The sequence below is a fragment of the Harmonia axyridis genome, chromosome 3 (assembly GCF_914767665.1).
Source record: "Harmonia axyridis chromosome 3, icHarAxyr1.1, whole genome shotgun sequence".
NCBI lineage: Eukaryota > Metazoa > Arthropoda > Insecta > Coleoptera > Coccinellidae > Harmonia > Harmonia axyridis.
The window spans coordinates 3,779,163-3,802,917 of record NC_059503.1 but is presented as its reverse complement, the minus strand read 5'-3'; the positions used below and the strand labels follow the sequence as shown (position 1 = coordinate 3,802,917).

The 23,755-nt window shown below is 32.5% G+C and overlaps 7 protein-coding genes across 13 annotated transcripts; 4 read left to right on the top strand and 3 right to left on the bottom strand.

Annotated features, from left to right (window-relative positions):
- Positions 1 to 1,169: 1,169 nt before the first annotated feature.
- On the bottom strand, positions 1,170 to 8,241 carry LOC123674932. 4 transcript variants are annotated; one of them, XM_045610105.1, is made up of 9 exons: positions 7,776 to 8,241; positions 7,567 to 7,687; positions 7,278 to 7,405; positions 6,762 to 7,165; positions 6,020 to 6,216; positions 4,412 to 4,926; positions 3,217 to 3,348; positions 2,678 to 2,940; positions 1,170 to 2,548 (listed from the first exon to the last, which is right to left on the bottom strand). In XM_045610105.1, exons 2-9 carry the CDS (start codon positions 7,601 to 7,603, stop codon positions 1,687 to 1,689), a joined length of 2,538 nt encoding a protein of 845 aa, XP_045466061.1. In that variant the 5' UTR covers positions 7,604 to 7,687; positions 7,776 to 8,241; the 3' UTR covers positions 1,170 to 1,686. The 4 variants fall into 4 exon arrangements, with proteins under 4 accessions (XP_045466061.1, XP_045466064.1, XP_045466060.1 ...); XM_045610108.1 differs by having other exon boundaries at positions 7,278 to 7,400; XM_045610104.1 differs by having other exon boundaries at positions 7,567 to 8,241.
- Positions 8,242 to 9,566: 1,325 nt separating this feature from the next.
- LOC123676928 (NADH dehydrogenase [ubiquinone] 1 beta subcomplex subunit 5, mitochondrial) lies at positions 9,567 to 10,716 on the bottom strand. Its single transcript, XM_045613260.1, has 4 exons — positions 10,572 to 10,716; positions 10,202 to 10,413; positions 9,832 to 9,938; positions 9,567 to 9,749 (listed from the first exon to the last, which is right to left on the bottom strand). Exons 1-4 carry the CDS (start codon positions 10,630 to 10,632, stop codon positions 9,611 to 9,613), a joined length of 519 nt encoding a protein of 172 aa, XP_045469216.1. The 5' UTR covers positions 10,633 to 10,716; the 3' UTR covers positions 9,567 to 9,610.
- A 179-nt stretch (positions 10,717 to 10,895) lies between these two features.
- Positions 10,896 to 11,693, top strand: LOC123676929 (adrenodoxin-like protein 1, mitochondrial). Its single transcript, XM_045613262.1, has 3 exons — positions 10,896 to 11,039; positions 11,096 to 11,147; positions 11,263 to 11,693. The coding sequence occupies exons 1-3, from the start codon at positions 10,940 to 10,942 to the stop codon at positions 11,612 to 11,614; spliced, it is 504 nt and encodes a 167-aa protein (XP_045469218.1). The 5' UTR covers positions 10,896 to 10,939; the 3' UTR covers positions 11,615 to 11,693.
- A 98-nt stretch (positions 11,694 to 11,791) lies between these two features.
- LOC123676924 (delta(14)-sterol reductase TM7SF2-like) lies at positions 11,792 to 16,385 on the top strand. Of its 2 annotated transcripts, none has more exons than XM_045613254.1 (6): positions 11,792 to 11,922; positions 12,486 to 12,852; positions 12,910 to 13,034; positions 13,261 to 14,031; positions 14,316 to 14,724; positions 15,305 to 16,385. In XM_045613254.1, exons 2-6 carry the CDS (start codon positions 12,501 to 12,503, stop codon positions 15,580 to 15,582), a joined length of 1,935 nt encoding a protein of 644 aa, XP_045469210.1. In that variant the 5' UTR covers positions 11,792 to 11,922; positions 12,486 to 12,500; the 3' UTR covers positions 15,583 to 16,385. The 2 variants fall into 2 exon arrangements, with proteins under 2 accessions (XP_045469210.1, XP_045469208.1); XM_045613252.1 differs by lacking the exon at positions 11,792 to 11,922 and adding an exon at positions 11,994 to 12,294.
- A 967-nt stretch (positions 16,386 to 17,352) lies between these two features.
- Positions 17,353 to 19,642, bottom strand: LOC123676926 (histone-lysine N-trimethyltransferase SMYD5). Of its 2 annotated transcripts, none has more exons than XM_045613257.1 (5): positions 19,487 to 19,642; positions 19,133 to 19,260; positions 18,819 to 19,061; positions 18,461 to 18,762; positions 17,353 to 18,195 (listed from the first exon to the last, which is right to left on the bottom strand). In XM_045613257.1, the coding sequence occupies exons 1-5, from the start codon at positions 19,520 to 19,522 to the stop codon at positions 17,762 to 17,764; spliced, it is 1,143 nt and encodes a 380-aa protein (XP_045469213.1). In that variant the 5' UTR covers positions 19,523 to 19,642; the 3' UTR covers positions 17,353 to 17,761. The 2 variants fall into 2 exon arrangements, with proteins under 2 accessions (XP_045469213.1, XP_045469214.1); XM_045613258.1 differs by having other exon boundaries at positions 19,392 to 19,537.
- A 177-nt stretch (positions 19,643 to 19,819) lies between these two features.
- LOC123676927 (DDRGK domain-containing protein 1) lies at positions 19,820 to 20,966 on the top strand. Its single transcript, XM_045613259.1, has 3 exons — positions 19,820 to 20,005; positions 20,062 to 20,145; positions 20,199 to 20,966. Exons 1-3 carry the CDS (start codon positions 19,912 to 19,914, stop codon positions 20,855 to 20,857), a joined length of 837 nt encoding a protein of 278 aa, XP_045469215.1. The 5' UTR covers positions 19,820 to 19,911; the 3' UTR covers positions 20,858 to 20,966.
- A 151-nt stretch (positions 20,967 to 21,117) lies between these two features.
- On the top strand, positions 21,118 to 23,520 carry LOC123676925 (inhibitor of growth protein 3). 2 transcript variants are annotated; one of them, XM_045613256.1, is made up of 8 exons: positions 21,118 to 21,515; positions 21,574 to 21,645; positions 21,781 to 21,929; positions 21,980 to 22,182; positions 22,268 to 22,493; positions 22,544 to 22,707; positions 22,875 to 23,103; positions 23,300 to 23,520. In XM_045613256.1, the coding sequence occupies exons 1-8, from the start codon at positions 21,488 to 21,490 to the stop codon at positions 23,414 to 23,416; spliced, it is 1,188 nt and encodes a 395-aa protein (XP_045469212.1). In that variant the 5' UTR covers positions 21,118 to 21,487; the 3' UTR covers positions 23,417 to 23,520. The 2 variants fall into 2 exon arrangements, with proteins under 2 accessions (XP_045469212.1, XP_045469211.1); XM_045613255.1 differs by having other exon boundaries at positions 22,262 to 22,493.
- The last annotated feature ends 235 nt before the right edge of the window (positions 23,521 to 23,755 follow it).

Sequence of the window (23,755 nt, the reverse complement as noted above, 5' to 3'; positions counted from 1 at the left end):
TAGTTTTTATTGTTTAGTTTATATTTTAACTTTTGTTCTCCTCTCAGATTTTTGAATAAATTGATGATTTGTACCATACTTTTCGTTTTATTTTTTCGCCAAAAAGAAAAATAAAAAGGAAATACCATTTTGACTTGTAAAATAGAAGATTCAAAATGAAAATTAAATTTGTTAGTTTTTAATGTTTAGTTTGTATTTTATCTTTTGTTCTCCTATCAGATTTTTTGAATAAATTGATGATTTGTACCATACTTTTTGTTTTATTTTTTCGCCAAAAAAAGTTTTTGATTCAGATCGACTTCAAAATTTGGAATTATGAAGAATTTTTCATGCTGAAATCCTATTCGCAATCAGTTCCTCCCTTGAAGCAACCAAAAACAAGTTATTTCGAATTTTGTGGGAAAATTTTCAAGAGGAGTTTGGACCTCAGAACATTAATAATAATAACATTAATCTATCTATATTCTAAGGTTTGGACTACCCTCTGGTGGGGTAAATCTGAGGCTTGTAAAATGGGTATGCATGCACCACAACTGAGATATTCCATTTTTTCACCGATGAACCTTAATCCTTATTGTCTAGGAAAATAATTAATCAATTCGAATAGGTGTATCCAATCAGACCTCGTACAAATGTAATGGCCTATCAATTGTATGAGTTTTTCTTTAAAATTCCAAAAATTCAATGAAGTAGAGAATTTGCGTGTAAGCCCTCTCTACACAATATACTGAACTTTATCTTGGCGCAACCAACTATGAGTAGAATCCTGTAACGTGTACGTCACTACCACTGCTTGGTTTGAGCTACTTATCGCAGATGTCGCTATATGATCGAACCCTAGTTATGGGGGATGCGTTATATATACGCGCATCCACCAAAAAACGTATGATATATTTGAAGTTTCTGATCACATCATTTTCAACTTATATAACGAAGAATCTTCAAAACTGATCATTCTATAAAGATGAAAGTCAATTTTTTTTAATTCTTCTGTGTTTTGATTAAATTGCTAATTAAGGATTTGTAATAAAAAAAATTCAATTAAATCTTAACGAAAATGGATTGTTATTTTTTAAAAATCGGATTGTAACTCTGGAAGATTTAATGAGGGTTATCATTATTACTATTTTTTTCTAAATCGACTGCTCCATGTGAAATATGAAAAGACATTCAAAATTAAATTATTTTAATGAATTAAGATCTTATAATTTTCTATTACATTTGGCATTTCCATAAGCCCGAATAACATATTACAACACAATTGTATAAATATAATGGGTATAACAAAAACAGTTATATTTTGGTACACTCTTGTTTAAAAATAATTTCATCACATGACATATCACATTGAATAATTTTGAAAAAATCACTGGTTTCAAATTATCAACATAACTTTATTCAACAAATAATCAAACCTCTAAAAGTGTATATATTAATTGTTATCTTCAAATACTACAATATTGATATGCATTTGTTGCACCTAAGAAGCACTTTTGTTTCTCTATTCTGTTAATTTTTCACAATTCAATGAAAACGTACTTGTTCATTGATATCTGCTTTGCTCAGTTTTCGTACTTTGATGTTCGTCAATTTTAAATTTTTCAAAATCATTCAGCAATTTCGTAGATTTATCCAACTAATCATTCTATATTAATATAAGAATACTTTCTAAAAATGAAGGGTTTCCTACACCTCGAAATATACCCCGTTGCATTCCTTGCACGTCACGATTTTCTCCCTCTTGTGACCTTGTTCTACTGTCGCATTCCTCTCCTGATCTTCAGTGTGCTTCACGTAAGCACTAACCGCCCAATCCATGCAAAACCTTATAAGTTCGTAGATATTCGCAGAATTAGATCGGAATCCTAAAAGTAGAGTGTCGCAAACATATTGCAGCATTGCCAACTTTCTCTGGCAACCATTCAGATCCCTCAAATATTCCATCAAGATTTTCTGCCAATTTTCCAACTCGTCCTCGTCGAATCTACGCTGAATCTCTTCGACTTGATTCTGTAAATAAGATAGGACCATCTTCAACATCTGGATGTGCCACTCTCCGTTAGGGAACATATCTTGCATTAACTGGATGAGCCAGTGGTGGGCTTCGTCAATATTCAAATCGTTGATGACCTTGATCAAAACCTGATGGATCTTTTCCTGTAACGATCTTGGCCCAATTACAATTCTCATGAAAACTATTGCGTTTTCTATGGTTATGAATGTGTCAAAACCAGTCCTGCGGGTGTCTATGGAAGGGGGTTCTAGCATGCTTTTAGGCAGATCGGAAAAGTAGCTGTAAACATCGTTCCCAGACAACGAACTGATTTGGTTCAAATTCAAGGCTTCACCGTTCAAATTTATCTGACCGCCTTTGGCGGAAAATTTCACTCCTAATTCATTGAATTTCTTATTGTGCTTCGACAGAAAACTGAACACCTCCGTTTTATCTTTCAGCCTTGCAATTGCAGAGATCACTTCGGCTCTGCCTTGATTCACGTTGCCACCGTTCTGTCGGATCGTTTCGAGTTCCAGTTTCCTGAACATTTTTCTGGAATGAAAAAGAGAATCTAGAATCGTATTAATGTAGGTCAGGAATTTAGTACTGATGTGAAGCTTTCGAGTGGTTTTTCTCCAATGAGTTTCGTGTTGATATTAAAAAAAAAAAAAACAGTCTTACCGTTGCTTATTGCTTAGACCCTCTTTGAAATTGCGCATGGTACTAGTTTGTGTTTCTTCAATGATCGTACCAGCCGTTTTGAAACTGTAGATTGCGTGTCCAAAGAACAGAATCGAGGTGCTTAGTTGGAGGACTGAAAGGGCAGAGGGCGTTTCATCATCGATCCACCAACGCATGAATATTTCTGCTGCCGAATTGGTGACCGCAAGACCACCAATGCCAATATTTGCCACCCCCAAAGTATTCACTGCAATTCTAGCAGACTGAAAGAATGAGACAAAAATTAGCTATAATTCATATATAGAAATGAAATGCTCGATACTTTATGTTATATATAGTAGGTCATGCATGTCGCGGTCTGGATTTCACAACCCTGTTTCAATGACATATGTCAATGTCAATATGTCAATGTCTACTTGCAAAATATAGGTAGACGTCAATTGAACAGACATTATGTCCAATGTAATTTAGTTTGAAATTTCTCCTGCATAGATGACGTTTGTCTACAAACAAAATACCTATCTCAATTCAATCCTTACCGTTCCTACAGTTACTCCATTCGCTGCGAGATTGGAGACTACGGCGTTAGCACCTGCTCCTGCAAATCCAACTACCCCCGCAGCAATATTCAAGTATGCCCCTCGAGATTCTGCCTCTGTGACATTCAAACTCTGTAATTGAATAAATGGATGGTAAATTGATTTCTCTTGAAATATACTCGTTATTTTTTTCAGTATCAAAATGAAACCTCTCATTGTAACGGGTGCTTTTTTTCGAGGTATATAACTTTAAGTTGGCATTACTGTTCAAGATGGCGACCGATTTAACAGCTGTCCAGTGATTTATTCTCAGTTTGGTTTGGCAATTCATCATGAATAGACTCACGCCTGAACAACGCTTGCAAATAGTGCAATTTTATTTCGAAAATAATGGTTCTGTGCGGAATACGTATCGCGCACTACATCCATTTTATTTTGTTTAGCGATGAAGCGCACTTCTGGTTGAATGGCTACGTCAACAAACAAAACTGCAGCATTTGGAGTGAAGCTAATCCTCAAGTGTATGTCGAAACACCGTTACATCCAGAAAAACTGACTGTTTGGTGCGCTTTATGGGCTGGTGGAATCATTGGTCTGTACTTCTTCAAAAACGATGATGGCCAGAACGTTACAGTCAATGGTGATCGGTATAGAGCCATGATTACTAACTTTTTCATTCCTGAATTGAACAACCATGATGTCCAGGAGCTGTGGTTCCAACAAGACGGCGCAACATGTCACACAGCTCGTGCCACAATCGATTTATTGAAGGACACGTTTGGTGACCGCCTAATTTCACGTTTTGGACCTGTGAATTGGCCTCCAAGATCTTGTGATTTAACACCGCTAGACTACTTTCTGTGGGGCTATGTTAAGTCATTGGTCTATGCGGATAAGCCACAAACCCTTGACCATTTGGAAGACAACATTCGCCGTGTTATTGCCGATATACGGACACAAATGTTGGAAAAAGTAATCGAAAATTGGACGTCAGATTGGACTACATCCGAGCCAGCCGAGGCGGTCATATGCCAGAAATCATATTTAAAATGTAATGCCATAAGATTATCTTGCGGATAAATAAAATTCATGTCAATCGAATAATCCATCGTTGTTTTATTGCAATTTAAAGTTCTATGGACCAAAAAAAAACACCCTTTAAAAACCCTAATATCGACACAATGTTTTGCATTACCTGTTTGTGTTTTCCTCGGTCGATAAGGGTGGATATACTCCTGCCAATCGAGTAAGCCCCCACTCCGGCACCAACCGCAGCCGCCCCCAAAAGCGCTACAGGGGCAACTGCTACAGCGGGTATCGCTGCTGCAACCATCACGCCAGTGGAACCTATCCCCAAGACCGAGGTCGTGATATCTGTAGCCTTCAGAATCTTTTTCCCAACGCTGCAGGAGGGCGACTTCAATTTCTGCAGTTTAACTCTGCCAAATTCATCCTCCTCATAACACCCGTTCTCCGGAACCACCATCCAACATTGGCAAAATTTGTTGTCCTCGATGTAGCTCTCCCAGTTCTTGTACACTCTTCTCGTATGGTCTATAACAATTCTGCAAGGATGCTCAGACGATGAACACTTGCGAATGATGAATACTGGAACTGGGCTGTACTGTTGGTTTGAGCTGGAATCTAGCGGTACCAAACAGTTGTATACGATGGACAAGGTCACTTGGTTTTCGTACTCGGAGAACTCGTCTGAAAACAGACATATAAGTGAACAATGTTTTTAATATTACACTATTTGACGGCGAAATTATTCTTGGATTTCTTTGGACGATTAATACACATTTTGCGTTTAACTGACCACATTTTTTTTTATTGATATTTTCAACATTTACCAAGTTATTTTGGAAAGAAGAATACATTTGTACCTATGTAGAATTTTTTTTTTTTTTTGTAATATTGTGAATATTCAAGAATTTATATCTAATAGAGTATGTTCATGATCAACTATACATATACAGGGTCCTAAATTGTAGGTACAGGAAAATCGGAAAATGAAAGCTTTCTTGGATAACTTTAAGAAAAAAAGTCCTATGTGTCCACAAACGCTTTGTTTTCAAGATACAAGGTGTTTCTTGTAGTCCAACTTTTTTGTGGTGTTTATCGAATATTTATTAATCTTAGCTACACATTAGGTAAATAAGTACCAAAACTCATAATTATTTTATTCATCACAGCTTACTAACTGGATATTTATAATAGTTTGGACTTTCCTGTGAATTACTAGAGAATTGTTTGATTTTTTTTCCTTGAGATTGGTAGCAGATACGACAAAACTAGAAGAAACCAAAAAATGAGTTAGTGGATAAAAGTTTCTTTTTAAATTTTTATAAACTACGAATGATCCGTTTTGAGGTAAAGAAACAGGTTCTGTTCCAGAAAAAATATCACCCTGTAGATTTGCTTTTAAAATTAGCATATCACATGATATATTGGAATATCTATGTCAAATTCAAGATAAATATCTTGTGAAGGGAAGGTGCTATGAGAAAAAACCTGTAAATCAAAAGCAAAGTGTTTGCAGGCCTATGTTTATAGGACATTTTTTCTTAGAATGATTCGAAGAATCTGTAATTTTTTTTGTTTGTACCTCCAATTCAGGAACAACCTGGATAATGGAAAAATGTCGGAAACTGCCATTTCTTTAGAAAAACCAGCCCCCAGAAACATTGAAATAAGTAATATGTGTCTGGAGAAATTGCAGTTTCCGATTTTTCCAACATTATGGGATTGAAAAAGCCACCATTTTTCCCTACATACAAGCCTTTTTAAAAACATCACTTACTGTTGGATTCCAAAATGATGTCGTACATTTTTTGCGTTTCTTCATTCTGTTTATCAGAATATCCAGTCTCTTCCACCGGTAATCCGAACAAGGCAAAGTTAATTTTTTCTTTGAGACTGCCCAATTCACTTGCCTCAAAGCGATCATAATCACGATTTCCCAAACCGTTGAACATCCTTTGCTGGAATTCTGTGTATCTGTAGATTAAATTTTAAATAGCCAATGAAGTAAAGTAAATCTTTGAATTAACTTAAATAATTCCTCCTCCTAACAAAACTCTTTGTCTACTGATTAATACATTTTTCTATATATATATATATATAGGTTTTAAATATCTTGATCAAATTCATTAATGGGCAAAATGGTTCGGGAGTTATATACATGAAAAGTTATCTTCTCAATGTGAAAAATACCCATCCGATCAAACTGAAATTTAGAAATCGTTTGCAAAATAGAGAAATGAATCTTCGTGCAAAGTTCCATGATTCCAAGTTTGTATCAGTGCAATAACAAAAAATTACATGAATATGGATTTTTAACAAGTGAGCAAAAGCTTCCAACTTCACATAAATGCTTTACTCATTTCCTATCGCAAATTTGTTCATCTTGAAGGAGTATACAAAAATGAGAAACTAGTGCCTATATCGACAGGAATCTTGTATACACAAACTCCCTATTGAAAGAATAAAACTATTATGTTACCCAATAGAATTTAAGAAAGAAAATAAATCTGAATACTAACCCGCAACTCTCATCTGATTCCTTATTTTCTGGCGTAGTTTCACTATCTTTCAGGATATTTTCGAAGACGCTCTCAGCCAACAAAGACATGGTGGTGTTAATCCCGTTCAAAGATGGAATATCTCGTATTACTGAACAAATTTGAAAATCCATGTCTTCAGTTCCGATGAAAATAACTGCTGGTTGTTTTTTCCGCACCATATCTACACATGGAAGAAGCTGCAACATGCTGTCTAATGTATCCATCAGTGTTGCTTGATATTCGTCTTCTCCTATGTCCCAACAATGTAGAATGAAATGAGAGCCAAGAAGATTTTTCGTTTCTTCGTCTTCAGATAATAAACGGCAGAATTCCATTGAGAATTCTGTTTCATGATTGTGTAGGTATAGAATCAATAATTTTTCCTGAAAACAGTTATTTGAATATTGATATAGATATAAAATGATGTTTGAATAACAATAATTTGAAAGATTTTTAAAACTAGAAAGTGAATATGTTTGGTATTGAATATCTTACCTTGTTTTCATTCAAGAATAAACTAAATAAGGCTTCGTTCAAGGCACAAACATTCAAATTCAATGATGTATCATGTCCACTGTTGAAAAATTTTTCCAAAAAGGCCAGGCATGCTAATTCATCCTGCGCTAAAAAATATAGGCATTTTAACACATTTATTCATCAAATATTTCAGTAAAAACAATAGTTTATACTTCTATATTCACATACAATATTGAAAAAGTTTTGTTGCCATTAATCATCGATATTTATATATTTATGTTGCCTAGTGCTTCTATCTTTCACTTACCACGTTGATTATGTGAAGTTCTAGGTGTTGAAAGCATAGTTTTCCAAATAATCTCTTCCTTCAAGGCTTTTTTATATATTTTGCGTTTTCAAAAAATAAAACAATCTGCTCTTATATATCACTGGGAAATTTAGTAGAAGCGAAAATAATAAAAATACTTAATGAATATCTAATCTATTTAATCAACAAGAAGATCCGATACTACTCACTTCAGAATTGCGACTTTATTTTCGGAGCTTTTCCTCTTTGTAGTCTTCCAAGTAGTTTTATGTGTTTCCCCTGTTTCATATTTTCCATGTAGACACAGTCTGTCAATTTTACTTGAATATTCATATGGGTCTCCAGATAACAATAATTTCTTCTTCTTTTGGGTTGATATAATATCGAGTTTCCGTCAATAATTGATGATAGTACTTTGATACTTACATCAAAATGTGGTATGTGTAGTGTTGATGAATTCTTATCAGTATTTTATCTGCTTGCAATTTATAAATGGAATTAGATAGACTACAAAAAAAATTTAAGGAATTTTCAACAGGCATAAGGTGCCATTCAAACAATAATTCAATTCATTTCATATTAAAATCCCACGTTCTTTTTATCTTCACTCGATGAAACAGTGATTATTTAATAAATTTTGCAAAATAAATCGCGTTTTCTGACGTTTGACAATATGAATGACCTTGTCAAAGGATTTTTCATCACAAAAGTTTCATTCAACAGTAATGATCAAAGAAAAAAAAGCTTATATTTTAAAACTGAACATTTTAGGAATTCTCAATATGTAATTTTATTATGAAATTACTCGTTAATTTTTTCGATTTGTTCTCTTTTTTTATCATATTAGATAATGGAGGAGTAACAAGATGTTACTTCACAGAATTTCCTCTTTCAATTAATATTAACTATTCAAGACAGTCATTTTCTAAATAAGAATCACAAAATTAAAAGGAATGCTTCAAAACCATTCTCAAAGTGTGAAAAACATATTATATATTGGAAAGAAGCTGGATAATATTAAAACAATTATGATTTCAGACCATTTATTTCAACAGTTCAAATTTCATTGTTTAAGAATAATTCCATCAAATCAGAATTTCACACTGATAGTAAAATTATGAATTCAGAATCAATTTAGGTAATTACTATGATGGCTGAATTTTTGACCTACTAGAATATTCATTATAATTATGTTACTTTGATTTCTTAGGTTTGAGGTAGAAATAAGTTGCAATTAAAGCAATTCCAGCGTAAGTTGCCATTGATACCTGAAAAAAAGAAAAAAAATTTACTTCAAACCTCATAGGCAAACCAGAAAAGTTATTTTAAGATCTCTTAGTTATATAGAGATGGAAACAAAAAGTATCCAATAGAAAATTAATAAATCAACTTGTAAGTTCCGTAAAAAACACTTACGTGAGCCCTCCCTTTTATCGTGGTGCTGTTAAAATATCTATTTAAACCTTTAAGAGAAGGATCATCCATTGGAGAGTCTCCAGACATTTCGATAAAGCTATAAGTACTGAAATTGAAAATGTTTGTAAAAAAAGCGGCTTTAAAATTTCTCTTTCGTCCCTATATTTTACCTTTATGTAATGAATATAATTATGCAATCTTCTGAATTTTGTGACAGGTTTATAGGTTAGTTAAATGTCAAAGATTGAAATTCTGTGATCAGATATATTTTTACTCTTTTTCTTAATAGATCTGGTTAATTATGATAACGATTTAATACACCTAAAATTTTTAAAAAATTACGGATTATAAAAATATTATGGTTAATAAGTCCTTTGTACTTCATGAAATTATTTTCAAACGCCTAAAATTTATTACCGGTATACTAGTATTTATCTAGTGAAAGGTAAGCTTATGATTTATCAATCAATGATTGGACATCATATGAAGATTATACAATTGTATTGAAAATTTATACCCATTGTAAATACTATCGATAGAAAAATCTCTCACATTTTTCTGTATAAAATGAAACAACTAAATTACTCTGTCCTATTTTAATGGATCACTACAAGAATCATAATAAAATTTAATCTCCACTAATTGTTTCAACATAATCGGTAGCTTGTTTGACTCTTCTATGATATTTAGCCAAAACAGGTCTATAGTAATAGGCTTGATAATCATCTCTTTCCTTCATTTTAAGCTTGATATCATCTTCCAAGAACCTACAAATAAGTAATTATAATTGATGATCTTCCATTTGTACTTTTCACTAAACCAATCCAATATTTCAATTAACAAAATTACCTAATCATTTTTTTTTCATTTTCAATGAATAAATGAGCCAAATATTTCTCATATTCCTGTTGAGGATTGAGAGTTATATAGCGAGCGATGAATCTGGTTATTGGATGCTGAAAAATCAAAATACAGTTATTATTATTAACATAAATTCAGAATCAAGAGTCACTAATAATGAATTTTCAGACGAATTACTTATAAAATGGATTCGGTCCTTACTAAGTATGATTATTATTATTATTATTTTAATTAGAAATTCTTAGTACTTCTTTGATTGGCGTCAAATAAAATTATCATCAAACATTTAGCATAGGATATCAACTTCCTGTTTAAATTTGGATATTTCTATCAAATCACAACTGATATGAAAAATTACCCTGTGATACTCCCAATATTTAGGAGTATAATCCTCGGGAATCTCAGACAAAGTGGCAGGTCCAATAAAGACGTTGCAGTAGGTTATCACAAGACCAGCAGGTATAGCTCCAAGCATAAAATAAAAGTGCACCTTATCCTTAAATGTGGTCCAAACATATTTACTTGAAGTCAAAGGAAAAGTTCTATGTTCGGACATACTTCTTTGAGTTACTAGAAATAAAGCAGACATTAGGTTTATTATTAATTATCCTTCACATTACGAAGGCAAGTAGTTAACATAATCAAGATATTAATTCTTTTTCAGCACATGAAATAAAATGCGAAATTACTTAAAAAACAACGTTATATAACATAAATCTAGTACTCACTAGGAGATTGCATTATCCTTTGGGTCAATAGACCCAAGTTTTTCAACTTGCTCATAATCATGGTTTTCACCTGAACTATCTATTCCGTATAAAAAACCAGCAATATTATGATTTTGTTCCTTCTACAGTATATACATTAATATTATGTGCACTGATCTTAATTTTCTAGGTTGAAGTTTAGTGATGGTTGTCAAATGAAAGAAAAAACCACAGATTATTTTGGAAAAACACATGTGGTGTGGACTTAAATCAGATTTGTGAAGGTTAATTGGTGAAAATATAAGTAGATATGATTTGGTCAAATCAAAAATGATTGTTGATGATTATAATTCTAACTTTTAAGTGAATTTCATGTTATTAAGGAAAAAATGATCAGAGCTTACTGTAAAAACTTTTCAATATTTAATAGTTATGTCAGAAAATGTTTACTCCCTTGCGAGCATAAACAGTTTTTCCATGGAACTTCAAGTAAAAGTTACTATGAATATTCGTGAAACGTTCTTCTAGGTTTATGTAATTTTTAGGATTATCGCATGGAGAATATGAATGGCAAAACCCAAAATCAGATGATGAGATGTGAGTTTTGTTATCGAAATCAGATCACACTATAATTTTGCCTCATGAAGAACCATTTCATGTTTTCATTTGTGAAGGTACGGGATAATCACGAATATAAATTTTGCTTTTGCAGAGTAAACATAATATTCATAAACAAAAATGGGGACAGAATACCGGTTAAAGGAAAAATAGGAGACAATTTACTGTATTTAGCTCATCGATATGAAATACCTATGGAAGGAGCCTGCGAAGCATCATTAGCTTGTACAACCTGTCATGTGTACATCAATAGTAATCATAGTGATATTTTACCACCTGCAGAAGAAAAAGAAGAGGATTTATTAGATATGGCACCTTTCTTAAAAGAAAATTCTAGGCTTGGCTGCCAGATTATTTTGAATAAAGAACTAGAAGGTTTAGAGGTTGCTTTACCAAAAGCTACTAGAAATTTTTATGTGGATGGACATACACCTAAACCACATTAAAATACTAAAAAAATCTTTGAATAGCCTAAATTCCAAGTTGTATATATGAATAATATAATTATTAAACTGTCTAATAGAAGTTATGCTATTTTTTTGAACTTTGCAAGAATGTTTTGTCACTGAAATTTTATCCATAGATGGAGCTTCGGTCGAAGAATTGTATTATGAGTTGCATAGCCTACAAGGCTAGTTGTTAATTAATCATGAAAACGGAGAATTTATCTTGAAAATTATTGTATTTGTGTTGTATACAAGTAAATAAGTAATTTTTCTCAACGATTTTCTTCATTTACAAAAACTGGTTAAATGTAAGTGGCTAAAGCCAAATCTCGCATATCATACATTTTTTTATGACTATTTGAAATTGGCAACTTTTTTTATTTTTTTTTTACTAGGGTATCGTTGCTATTTAAAAATATAAATAGAAAAGTTGAAATTCAACTGATGAGTGCAATTAGACTATACAACGATTGTTCTATAATTAGTAGAGAGCAATTCCCCATGAGTTCTAACCGCCAATCGTCAAAAACTTGATAAGCGTCATTTCGAAGCTTGGCTTCGCTTTTTTTTAGAACTACCACAGTACTGCTGCTTCACATATGCGGTGTTCTGTTGTTTTGAATATTAATTAAAACTTGAAGTTTGATTTGTCTTGAAAATATTTTGGAATTGACTTTGCTGTAAGTGATTGATTTATCATTATTTAAAAAACCGTTTGAAAATTTCAAATTGTAAATATTGTCGTTACATAATTTGATTTACCGCGCATTGTCTGTTTGGATTTATTTTATTTTCTGTATCATTAATTAATAGTTAGTATATAATAATCATTTTTTATCTCTTTTTTATGATATAATCAATCGTCATGCAGACTGATCTATTTAATATGGTGAGAGAAGCAAATAAAATAAGTGCATCCAAAAGCACAGAAATAAGGAATAAATCTCCTGCCAGGACAAAAAGCCCCTCAAGGAAAGCATCTGTACAAAAAAGTCCAGAATCAAAGACTCAACAAACTACAAAGAGAACAAGAGAAAGAAGTTTAGGTAGAAAAACCCCTGAAAGAACAAAAAGTCCGTCAAGAGTTGTGAAAGATAAGAGTCCAATCAAATCTACTACAGTAGAAAAGAGTCCAACTAAGCCTAAAAGAACCAAAAGTCCAGGAAGACCTAAGTCTCCAAGTAGAGTATCCCCATCTAGAGCTGTATCTGGGGATGCCAAAGTTATTATCAAGAAAGGTTTGTTTTTCCCAGATGACAGATAGTTCAATTGGGCTTCAAAATTTTAATTTTCAGTTTCCACTCAAATAAAGAAGAATGATTTAGAGCTCTCAGGATCTGATGATGATTTACCTAAACCAAAACCAAGGGCTACAGTAAAAGGAAGGTCTCGTAAATTTGAGCTTGAAGAAATAATACAGGTAAAAATTATTATTTAACATTTCCCAAATTAACCTACCCAGCTCAATCTTTGTGAAGCTGACTGAAATGATATTTGGTTTTTTTTATTATAAGTTTGTTCACTTAAAGTTTAGTTTACCTTATTTAACTGAAAACTATAGTTTGCACGATTGGGACTGGAATATAACTGGAAAATGAAACAAAAGAAATATCTTCAAAACGATGAACAATAACATTTTTTTTCAGCCCAACTCTAAGTACACAGTTCGCTACGAAACCTTCAACAGTGTCTCCAACCAAGTAAGACGTCTTACTCGCAGTTCTCAATCCCAAGAGCGCGTTGTACACTTGAAACATTTTGATTCCCTGCCAAAGACACTTGGTGAATTTTCCGATGATGAAATAGTGCTTTCTGAAAAAGAACCAATCAAGAAGCATAAAACTTCCATAAAGCAAATTTTAGGACTGATATTCAACATTTTTTTCACCCCAGCTTTCGTGCTTTCTATCTATCTTTTGTGCAATGAGTCCACATGTACTTCTTTACCTGATTGGAAAAAATTCCTATCTTTTTCGTATTTCTTTGATTTACAGTCTTTCTTAGGATATTCGGCAGTGGCTGTTTTAGTTGCGGTATTAAGTGCTTTACCTTTTGGAGGTAGAAAGGTCTGTAATTTACCAAGTAAACAGCCAAAATTCACTTATGTAATGAATGGATTATTCATCTCAATTCTCATTGTCGGTTCATTTATTACTTTGGAATATTTCGGTTATAAAGTTTCTACCTTTATCGTGAAAAATCTGTTTCATCTTGTCGTTTCCTCCATTTTATTCGGCACATTGTTTTCAATCTATTTGTATGTCAGAAGTTTTCATGCCCCTGTCAGTGCTTTAAATCCAACTCAAATCGACTCTTCGTCCTTAAGTGGATTTTTCTATGGAAGAGAGGTGAATCCTCGACTAGGAAATGTTCTGGACTTCAAGATCTACCTTTTGAGACTCTACTCCATAACAATGGTAAGAATCTGCACAATCAAACTATAGCTTAGTTGTTTAAAACTTGAAGTTATCACACATGTTTCACGCAAGTTTCGATAACAAAGTTGTCTTTATCAGAAACTGAATTACAAAAAATGCAAAATGGTAAAGACGCGTTATTGCCGCTGCAAGTGGTTATAGAGAAATGTCAAAACATGTGTCAAGCGCTAATCTAAGTGTGTGCTTACTTCAGTTCCCAAGTATAGTACCGAGTCCCCAGAGGACATGATTTACTTCATGTTTGAAACCAATTGTTCCAACAGATTTTGGTAGATGGAGCTATTCTAGTCGAAGGTCTCGAGCTGAATACGAAACTGGGTCCAGCCGTTCGAAATCTGGATTGGCAACCACTTTTGGCTCATCCAACCCTACTGGTCATCGTCGCCCTCCATCTGATTTACTTCATCGGCCATATAGTCTGCGAGGCTAGAGTTCTGAGCTCGTACTTCATGCAGTACGAATCTCCAGGCTATTCGGCCATAATCGGTGTTCTGCTGTATCCATTTCAGTTGATCATCCAAGCCAAGTACATCTTGGACCATAAAGTGAATTATGCCACCTGGGAATTGGTGGCGCTTTCTCTCGTTTATTTAGTAGGTTACGTTATCTTCACTGTGAGCAATAATCAGAAGAACTCCTTCAGGAGGAATCCATATAGTTCCCTGTCTGCGAGTAAGTTCAATGTCTTTATTCAGTTTTGTTAGATTTTATTTAGGGTATGGTCCGTATATCGCCGAGAATTTAAGAGCAGTTACTAGTGGTTTTCAATAGCTGAGGCAACCTGCTTCGTATTTAGGACCGCTTGACACTTGTCAATGGTCAACTAAATTTTTCATTGACAGAATTTTGGAGGTTATAAATGGTTGATGTCTTTTAATTTGTAAATAACTAATAGTTCTCGATGGCTCTGAAGGTTATTTGTTTCATAATTAAAATAATAAAGTTTTTGAGTGTTAGATGTCATGGAAAACATATATATGTCATAAACAATAATCTGAAAATTAAAATGACAACCGGAGTGGGCGTGGTTACCGATCCTGACCAATAAAAGTACGTTTGCTCTGGTGACAGATAACTCACCGAAGTTTGAGGAAACAGTCACCGGTTTTTGAGGAATTTGGCATATACGGACCACTAACTTATCATTACAATATCGACCTATCGAGGAAATAGCCTCGTACTTCATTTTGATCATCATTTTTTCATCTGGAGCTCTAATAAGAATGTCGACTAATATTAATGTGCTTTCCAGAGTTCGAATCAATTCCGACATCACAAGGTAAGAAGATCTTGTGCTCCGGTTGCTGGGGAATAGTGAGACAGCCAAATCTTCTTGGGGACATATTAATTCACTTGGCTTTCTTGCGTTTCGGTGTAAGTGCTTTCCCGGTACTCGGAGTTTTGGCAACCATTTACATGCTTGTGGAACGAGCAGTTGTCTTGCAGGCAGATTGTAAGAGCAAATACGGTGCTTCCTGGGATAAGTATTGTCAAAAAGTCAAATATGTCCTGGTACCGAAAGTGTACTGATTACTTGACCCACTGTATATTTCGTAGTACAATATTTCCAAATCGTATTTTTAGTGAGTGTCATAACATTGTGATACTTTTTGCAATAAGAAGATATTTTTATGCAGTATATATACAGATCAACGATGACATATCCAGAGTGAAATTAATCGAGAATATGTTGTGTATATAATAAAAAAAAAATGTTGAATTTATATTTAAAGGAGTGAAATTTGTAAGGTATTATTCTGTATTGTACCTGAGAGTGCTGAACAGAACCAAATGACAAAAGCTCAATATATGATCTCTCTATTTTTAAAATTTTATAGAATATTTATTCTATCTGAAAAATTGGAATTAGTACAAACAAATAACAGTATGACAATATCGGTTGAATCATATTTTTTATGTAAGATGTTGATATTCTTGATGATTTTTACAATAAGCTATTTGTCTTTTGTAATCTTTATGCGGATTGTGCATTTTTTATGAATTAACATTTGATCTAAGGTTTTGACCTGCTTTAAATAATTTTTTAATTAAAATATTTTTATCGGTTATGTAGATCATACCGAAAGACTTGAATTAATTAGCAACGGATTGTATTATAATATTTTTATTATCATAATTTTATACATTATTGGAATTTATTGATTATTTTAGGTTGTAATTATATTATTTTCGATTTTGAATTCTTATCAAACTATTGAATTCTCATTCTGAGCAAAATATGATTTTATATTTTAATTTCACAATCATTACATATTTCTTTTTGTAGTTGCATGTTGTGAATTGCCTTATCCATTAAAGAATATCTTACAATTCACTTTTTTCAATTAATTTTTTTGCTGGGTATTCAATAAATGTGTATATGTTTTAATATATTTTTCAACTTTTTATTTACTTACTATTTTTCAAAATTTAGTTTTTTTTATGGAACTGGCGTTTTCAAAGGTGAGCCTTTTTTTGACTTGGGGTAGAAACAAATCATTTCATACTATATTAAATATGCAAGTTGGGGATGATATCAAAATCTTATGCCACACCTTGAAGAACATAATTGTGTGGAAATATCTCAGTTCCACACAGATTTGATGGTTATATTTCATTATTATATGTTGGTACTTGGAAATCTCATGTCATAGATTCATCCTCAGTATAATAAAGATATGTTTATTATTCTATGGATTTATTTAATATCTGTCAATTTGTGATACAGAAAACAGTTCTACCAATCAAAATTCACTAAGCAAGAATCACTAAATGATTTTTATGGAAATATCACATCAATAACATTAAAAATTCAGTGAATTAAAGAAAATAATTTACGATATTCTTGCAGAAGGCTCATTCTAACACTCGTTCATTGAAAAAATCTCTACTTCATGCCTCGTTTTTGAATTTTAAACTTAAAATCCAAACCCTTTTGCACTTTTATTATAAATAACTATTGAAGTCATAAAAGGGTTCTCGTTCTCAAAAATTTCAATCCCCTTTAACTTCTGGAATAGTTATAAAAACTCTTCCATATTCACTTTTTGTGCCACTGGGCACCATCCACTCTGTATGAATATTTGAAAAATTCCCATCACAAGACCAAAACTTCATTTGTATGTCGACATATTATTTCATAACGAAATAAGAACATGTTCTTTATCAACATACTCCTATTTTAACTGATGTTTTGGTGAAAATAACATTTTTTCAAATTCGTAATTTTACATATTTCACACAGGCGATTTTTTATTTGAATAATTTCTACCTCCTGATGAAAAAAAAACTCACCTTTGGAAACAAGCTGTTTATTTAGCAATATACATATACAAATCCCAATAATACCTTTCGGTGTTTGGGTATTTAGCAATAAAATTAGGTATTAAGCAATAATTGAATTATGAAGGTTCATTGTCTTTGTTAAAAGTAATATTAAAAATTTCATAGTTTAGACCTCTTTCCTATGAGGTTCAGATAGATATTTTGTTCTATTATTTAACAGTTCCGCAAAAAAATTGTATTCATTTCAAAGAGTTTACCTTTAAAATTTTGGACTAAATTCTGATTGTTTATATTTTTCTGATATTATCAAAAAGAATAGCATGAATATAAATATGAAATAAATTTATGTATTTATGAATAATTTTAAACAATATTGAAAAAAAAAGGAAGATTAAAAATCTCTTATATTCCTACAATATTTCTTTTACACATCTATGTCCTCATCTTCATCACTAGTAATATAAAAGTTATCACATTCTTTCAAACATTTTTCGCATTCACATTCAAATAAATAATTCTCCATTAATTCTCTATGTCTTGACACCCTAGACCTTTGAAGATCACATTCACCCAAATAACTTATAAAAATTTCTTCTCCCTCGTTTATATCTCTTAAAGCCACAAGAGATAATTTGGTGTTATTATGGAGAAAACTGACTTCAGCGTTAGGTAAACAACTGTGGTTTGCTGCACTTTGAAGCATGTACAAAGCTACCCCTTCATTATTCAAGAAAGAACCTGTATGATCATCGATGTCTTGATATAATTTGTCAATAAATTGGTCCAAATTTGTTTTTTCCAAGTCAGCTAAAGGGAGTTTTGAAACTTCAGAAACCCATTGACTCAAAGCACTGGTACCTAAAGATATTAAATTTTCAATGGAATGTAAGGTCTATAGACATTTAAAAAAAAACATTTAAGATCATGAAATTAAATTCTCAAAAACACAGGATAAAAAAACGACGTCGTAAATACCATGACAGACTGGAATCACACAAAGAAAAGGTCTCTTTATTGGAAGAGGCTAAATGGGGTGTATTGAAGCCCTTTGCTAACTTATTAACTTATAGAATACGATGTATATTGATTGCTAATAAATTCATCGAAAAATAAGTAAATTTACCAGTTCCTTGTCCATTTGTTCCAATGAGAGCTAGCAAACTTTTGAATCCTTCCACAGTCACAAATTGCTGTATAGTTTCATGTGGAAAAGCTTGCTGCATCAACGTACGTAGTTTATCAATCTGATCTGAGAATTTGTAACCTAGTAGTTTATGAGCCAATGCGTTGTCTTCATTGACAGTACGGTGACAAAACTGTAGTATCTGTGAAATTGCTAGTTGAGGATCATCACATTGGACAATCCTAGACAAAAGCCTCACTATCAACATTACTGAATTTGTTTCTGGAGGAAAATGAATATTTCTAAAAAAAATGATAAAAATTAGAATGTTAAATGAAGCTAGATCACTTTTACTCACCTCCATGCTTCATCAAGGAGTTCTAAGGGATGAATGCCATTTCTTTCGTGGGTTCCTAAACATATAGTTTGGTGATATTGAGAGTTAGCACTTGTAAGGCAATCAGGACTGCAATATTCAACACCACATTTTTCACATGAAACTATTGTGTCTTTCTTTGTTGTACAACATTCTGGGTATGGTAGTATCAAATTAGTATTTCCAGTCAATCTTCTAGCATTTTCCTCTGCAGTTTCAAGTGGCCTAAAAAATTAGATGTAATGTAACAAACAGTTGGAAAAAGGTTTTTTTATTCAACATGTATCTACACATACCGTAAACAATGATCGCAAGCACGATATTTACACTTTGCATTCCATGAAAACTGACAGGCAACTAGAGGTTCCTCTTCAAATATTACGGAACGTTCAGAAAAAGATTTCTTAGCGAATAAGCCTTTTCCCTAAAATATATACACAGTAATGGAAATTATTAGTATTGTATCATGTAGGTATATTTTATAAAATAAAAAATAATAAACAATTGAAAAAAAAAGATCTAGATTTTTGTAAGAAAGAAGTTAACAATGGTAACCATATATAAATCTTATTGGAATGTTCACTATTCATCTCACAGCTAGTAAACAAATTGATAAAATACTTGAATATAGATTAAATGTAACTTTTTACTTTGCTTGAATCTATAAATCGAATTTCAACATCCATTTTAAATTGAATAAATGAAACAATATGAAGTTTTTTACTAGGATATCCTTTTTTTATTCATTAATCGCACGTGAAAAAAAATTTCAAATATATAACCTCTATTTTATATTATAGGTTATGGTGTATTGGCAAACTTGACAAATCACATCAAATTCTATAAAATTAAAACCGTTTTGTTCGATAACTAATAAATTATATCCATTTTATTATTATCAAAAATCATTCACTTCATTAATTTTAATCCTAAGAAACTTAAACTTTTGGAAATAATTTATGATATTGATATTGGCACCATTGTTGACCTTGATAAGCAATCTAAATAAATAGAAAAGTGAAAAGTAATTACTAATCATATAGAATAAAATGAGAAATTATTAAAAAATTCAAAAATGGATATTGCACTATTAATTGCTTTAGCGTCTTTGGTTTCATTATTGATTCTTTTAATTGGATATTATTTGTCGATCAAAAAGACTACTACAAGTATGAATTCTGTCACATATGTTCATTGATTGAAATTTTCACTTAATTTATTCTAGATGAACCAGAACCCCAAGAAAGAGCTGGGGCAGTTCCTCTTCGAAGAGCACAGCTAGCACGAAATCGAGGAATTAGGTTGCGAGGTAATAGTTTTCTGCAGCTAGCAAGAGCAAATTTCCTAATTAAAGTTTTATAGCCGCTCAACAACAGCATAATGAAAATATCGCAGCAGAAGAATCAGAACCTGAGGGACATATTGACTTAGGGGATGCCAAAATGGGCGCTAAGAAAAGAGCCAAATTAGAAGCAAAAGCAGAAAAGAAAGCACAACGTGAAGCTGAAGAAAGGTCGAGGAACGATAAGAAAGAAAAGGAAAAACAGTTGGAAGAAGAACGAAAGAAAGCAGAAGAAAAGGAAAGATTGGAAGCAAAGAGAAGGGAGGAGGAGGAAAAGAGAATTAGAGAAGAGAAAGAAAGAAAGGAATATGAAGAATATTTGAAAATGAAAGAAGCATTCTCTGTAGAAGAAGAAGGATTTGAAGAAGGAGAACAAGATGAAAAAAACTTACTACAAGAATTTGTGGACTACATCAAAAACAATAAAGTAGTAATTATTGAAGATTTAGCTGCTCATTTCAAGTTAAAAACTCAAGCAGCTTTTGATAGAATCAAAGACCTACAAAATGATAATATATTAACAGGTGTTATAGACGACAGAGGAAAATTTATTTACGTCTCTCAAGAAGAAATGGAAGCTGTTGTTAAATTCATCAAACAAAGAGGAAGAATTTCAATTTCAGAATTAGTGGAACACAGTAATACATTGATTAATATGACTCCCAAGGTTTCTGTTTGAATTTGAGGTTTAGTCATCAAATCATATGTAAAAGTTAATATCTTTTGAACAAAGAGAACTGTTTTGATCTATCCTCTTTTATTAAACAATATATGTATATAACAGTCAATTTTCAAAATTAATAAAAAACCCTTTATCCAAAACTTGTACTTATAGAAATTGTTAAATGAAAATTGGGAACCCTATGTAGGGAACATATCCATGGATATTGTTTTTATTATTCAAGATTTGAAACAATTCGAATTCCTATTTTTCGATGCACGTCATAGAATATCCCTCTAGGAGTTAAAAAAATATTGCCCGTATTTAAATCAGGTGAACTAGGTGGCAACGTTTTTTTTAATGTGTACTTTATTCATGAACTATTATCACTTTGCTAAATGAAAAACACGAAGAACTCTTGTTAAAACTAGGAAGCTGTGATAATATAATATTCTCTGAACCTCACATGTTGATATGTCAAATTTTAGAAAGAAATAGTTCTGTGTCAATCTGTCAAAATTTCTAGGTTATTGTTATTCTTATTCATTTGTTTGTGAATGAGAAAACTAGTGAACTTGTTACCCCAATAAAAAACTGATTAATTATATTTGTATTAGTAGCTTTAAAAGAACAGCCTCAATAATAATCATGTTGTATTTAGAAGATTATTTGGAGAGTAAGTCATCATTTTGCATATTCAGAATTATTTTGAATAAACATTTAAACATTTTTAGTGATAGAACATCTACCTCAAGAATTGAGAGATCGGTTTACAGAGATGAGAGAGATGGATTTATCTGTTCAAAGTAAGTAATCATTCTTTCATCAAGTTTGGATTAGTCTAAATATTATGCATAAAGTATGAATTAATTGAATAAACATTCTAGAGAATTTGGGTATATAGTTCTCAGAATTATCCTAATTATTTCATTTAATTGCAGATAATATGGATGATATGGAGAAACGGGTTAGAGTTTTCTTTAACGAATGTAAACGATATCAAAACAGTGATCTTCCACCAAATCTTGAACAAGAATTCAAATCAATCAGAAAAGAATATTACAAAACATTAGAAGATGCTGATGAAAAGGTGAAATGTGCATATCATCTTAAAGATTTTACTGATTTGAAATATTTTAGGTGCATTTAGCTAATCAAATGTATGAATTAGTAGATAAGTACTTGAGGAGACTAGATACAGAACTGCACAAGTTCAAGTGTGAATTGGAGGCAGATAATAAAGGTATCACTGAGGTTTTAGAAAAACGATCTTTGGAGTTGGATGTTCCAGTGTCAACATCTAATATATCAGCACAGCAGCAGAAAGAAAATAGATATGAAAGGTATTTTAATAAATATACAAACTGACTAAGTGACCGATAACTTGCACAATTTTATCTGGATTCCAAATTACCCCTTTAGTTTTAGGTATCGCCCGAGGGCAGAAAAGCGGAGAGACAGTAACAACTCTTTGCCTTCATATGTTGAAAAAAGACAGACCATTGCACCCTCATCTATAATTGAAACAAGACATTCCAATGTATCTCAAGCAGCACCTGTTTCTTCCAATAATGTAGCATATAACTTGGGTCATATTGGTGCTGGGCCTGCAATTGCTGCTGCGGCTTCACAAGCTATCGCTGCCACTCAACAGGTGAAATCACTCAGAAAATAGTGAATTTCTTGACTAGTTAACTTTTCTAGATGCAACAAGGAAGGAGAACTGCAAGTTTAAAAGCGTCCTATGAAGCTATTAATACCGGTGGACATGGCCATGAATTTAGTATCGGTAGAGAGTTAGCAGGAGCAGCTCAAACTGCCATTCAGGCTATACAGCAAGATCATGCAAATAACCGTAAAAAACAAAAGTGAGTGGTTCTATAAATTCTTCTCATTATTTGAGAAACTTTGAATTTAATCGAATTTGATATTCAACCTAGTGTTGATGGGTATACAATTTTTCATTTTCCTTTGTACCCCATATAACAATAAACATGCACTCGACCAAATTTACTCAAATGAGAAATTGCTTTAGGAAGTGGTCGAGCAATAGTATGTCAAGCTCTTCGGCATCCTCCTCAACAGTACAAGCCATCATTCCTCAACCTGTTGCTGTGGCCCCTGTCGAGCCCCCACCAGTTGATAATTCTCTGCAAAATGCAGAAGTGACAGATGGAGAATGGACCTATGATCCTAATGAACCTAGATACTGTCTCTGTAACCAGGTTTCTTATGGCGATATGGTTGCGTGTGACAATGAAGATGTAAGTTTGATATTCTTATTAAAAAAAAAAATCAATCGAAGTATCCAAAAATTAAAATTGTGTTGAGTTAATTTGATACAGATTTACCTGCACAGTGATTCTTTCTCATTTGTTTATTTCGAAAAAATATTGAGAACATCGATGTAAATAAAAAAAAAATTAGTTTAAAAATCAGCTAATGTTATAATTTTTTCAGTGTCCATCGGAATGGTTCCATTATCCATGTGTGGGAATTACAGCACCCCCAAAGGGGAAGTGGTATTGTCCAGGGTGCACTTCCTCCATGAAACGCAGAGGCGGTAGAAAGAATTAAGTCATTTGTTGTGTAAGTGTAGTTGTCAAATATTAGAATTATATCCAAGCCCTTGTCCACCCCCTTATTTTTTTATATTACAGCAATAAAAAAATTATGTTTGACTTTTGGTCTATTATTTCTAATACATGGAAAGAGAAATGACTGTGCTGTGCCCCTACGGCTCCTAGGGTGTAATTGTACAAAAGTGACCAACATGTGCAGCGCAGGGCATGAATCACAGCCCCTGACATGTTGGGTAAACCCCTTCAAATTTGATCGAAGTATCACCAAAAACTGAAAGAACTATGAAGGAAAAACTAAAAAAATCTTCAAACTTCAACGCTCTGACACATGTTT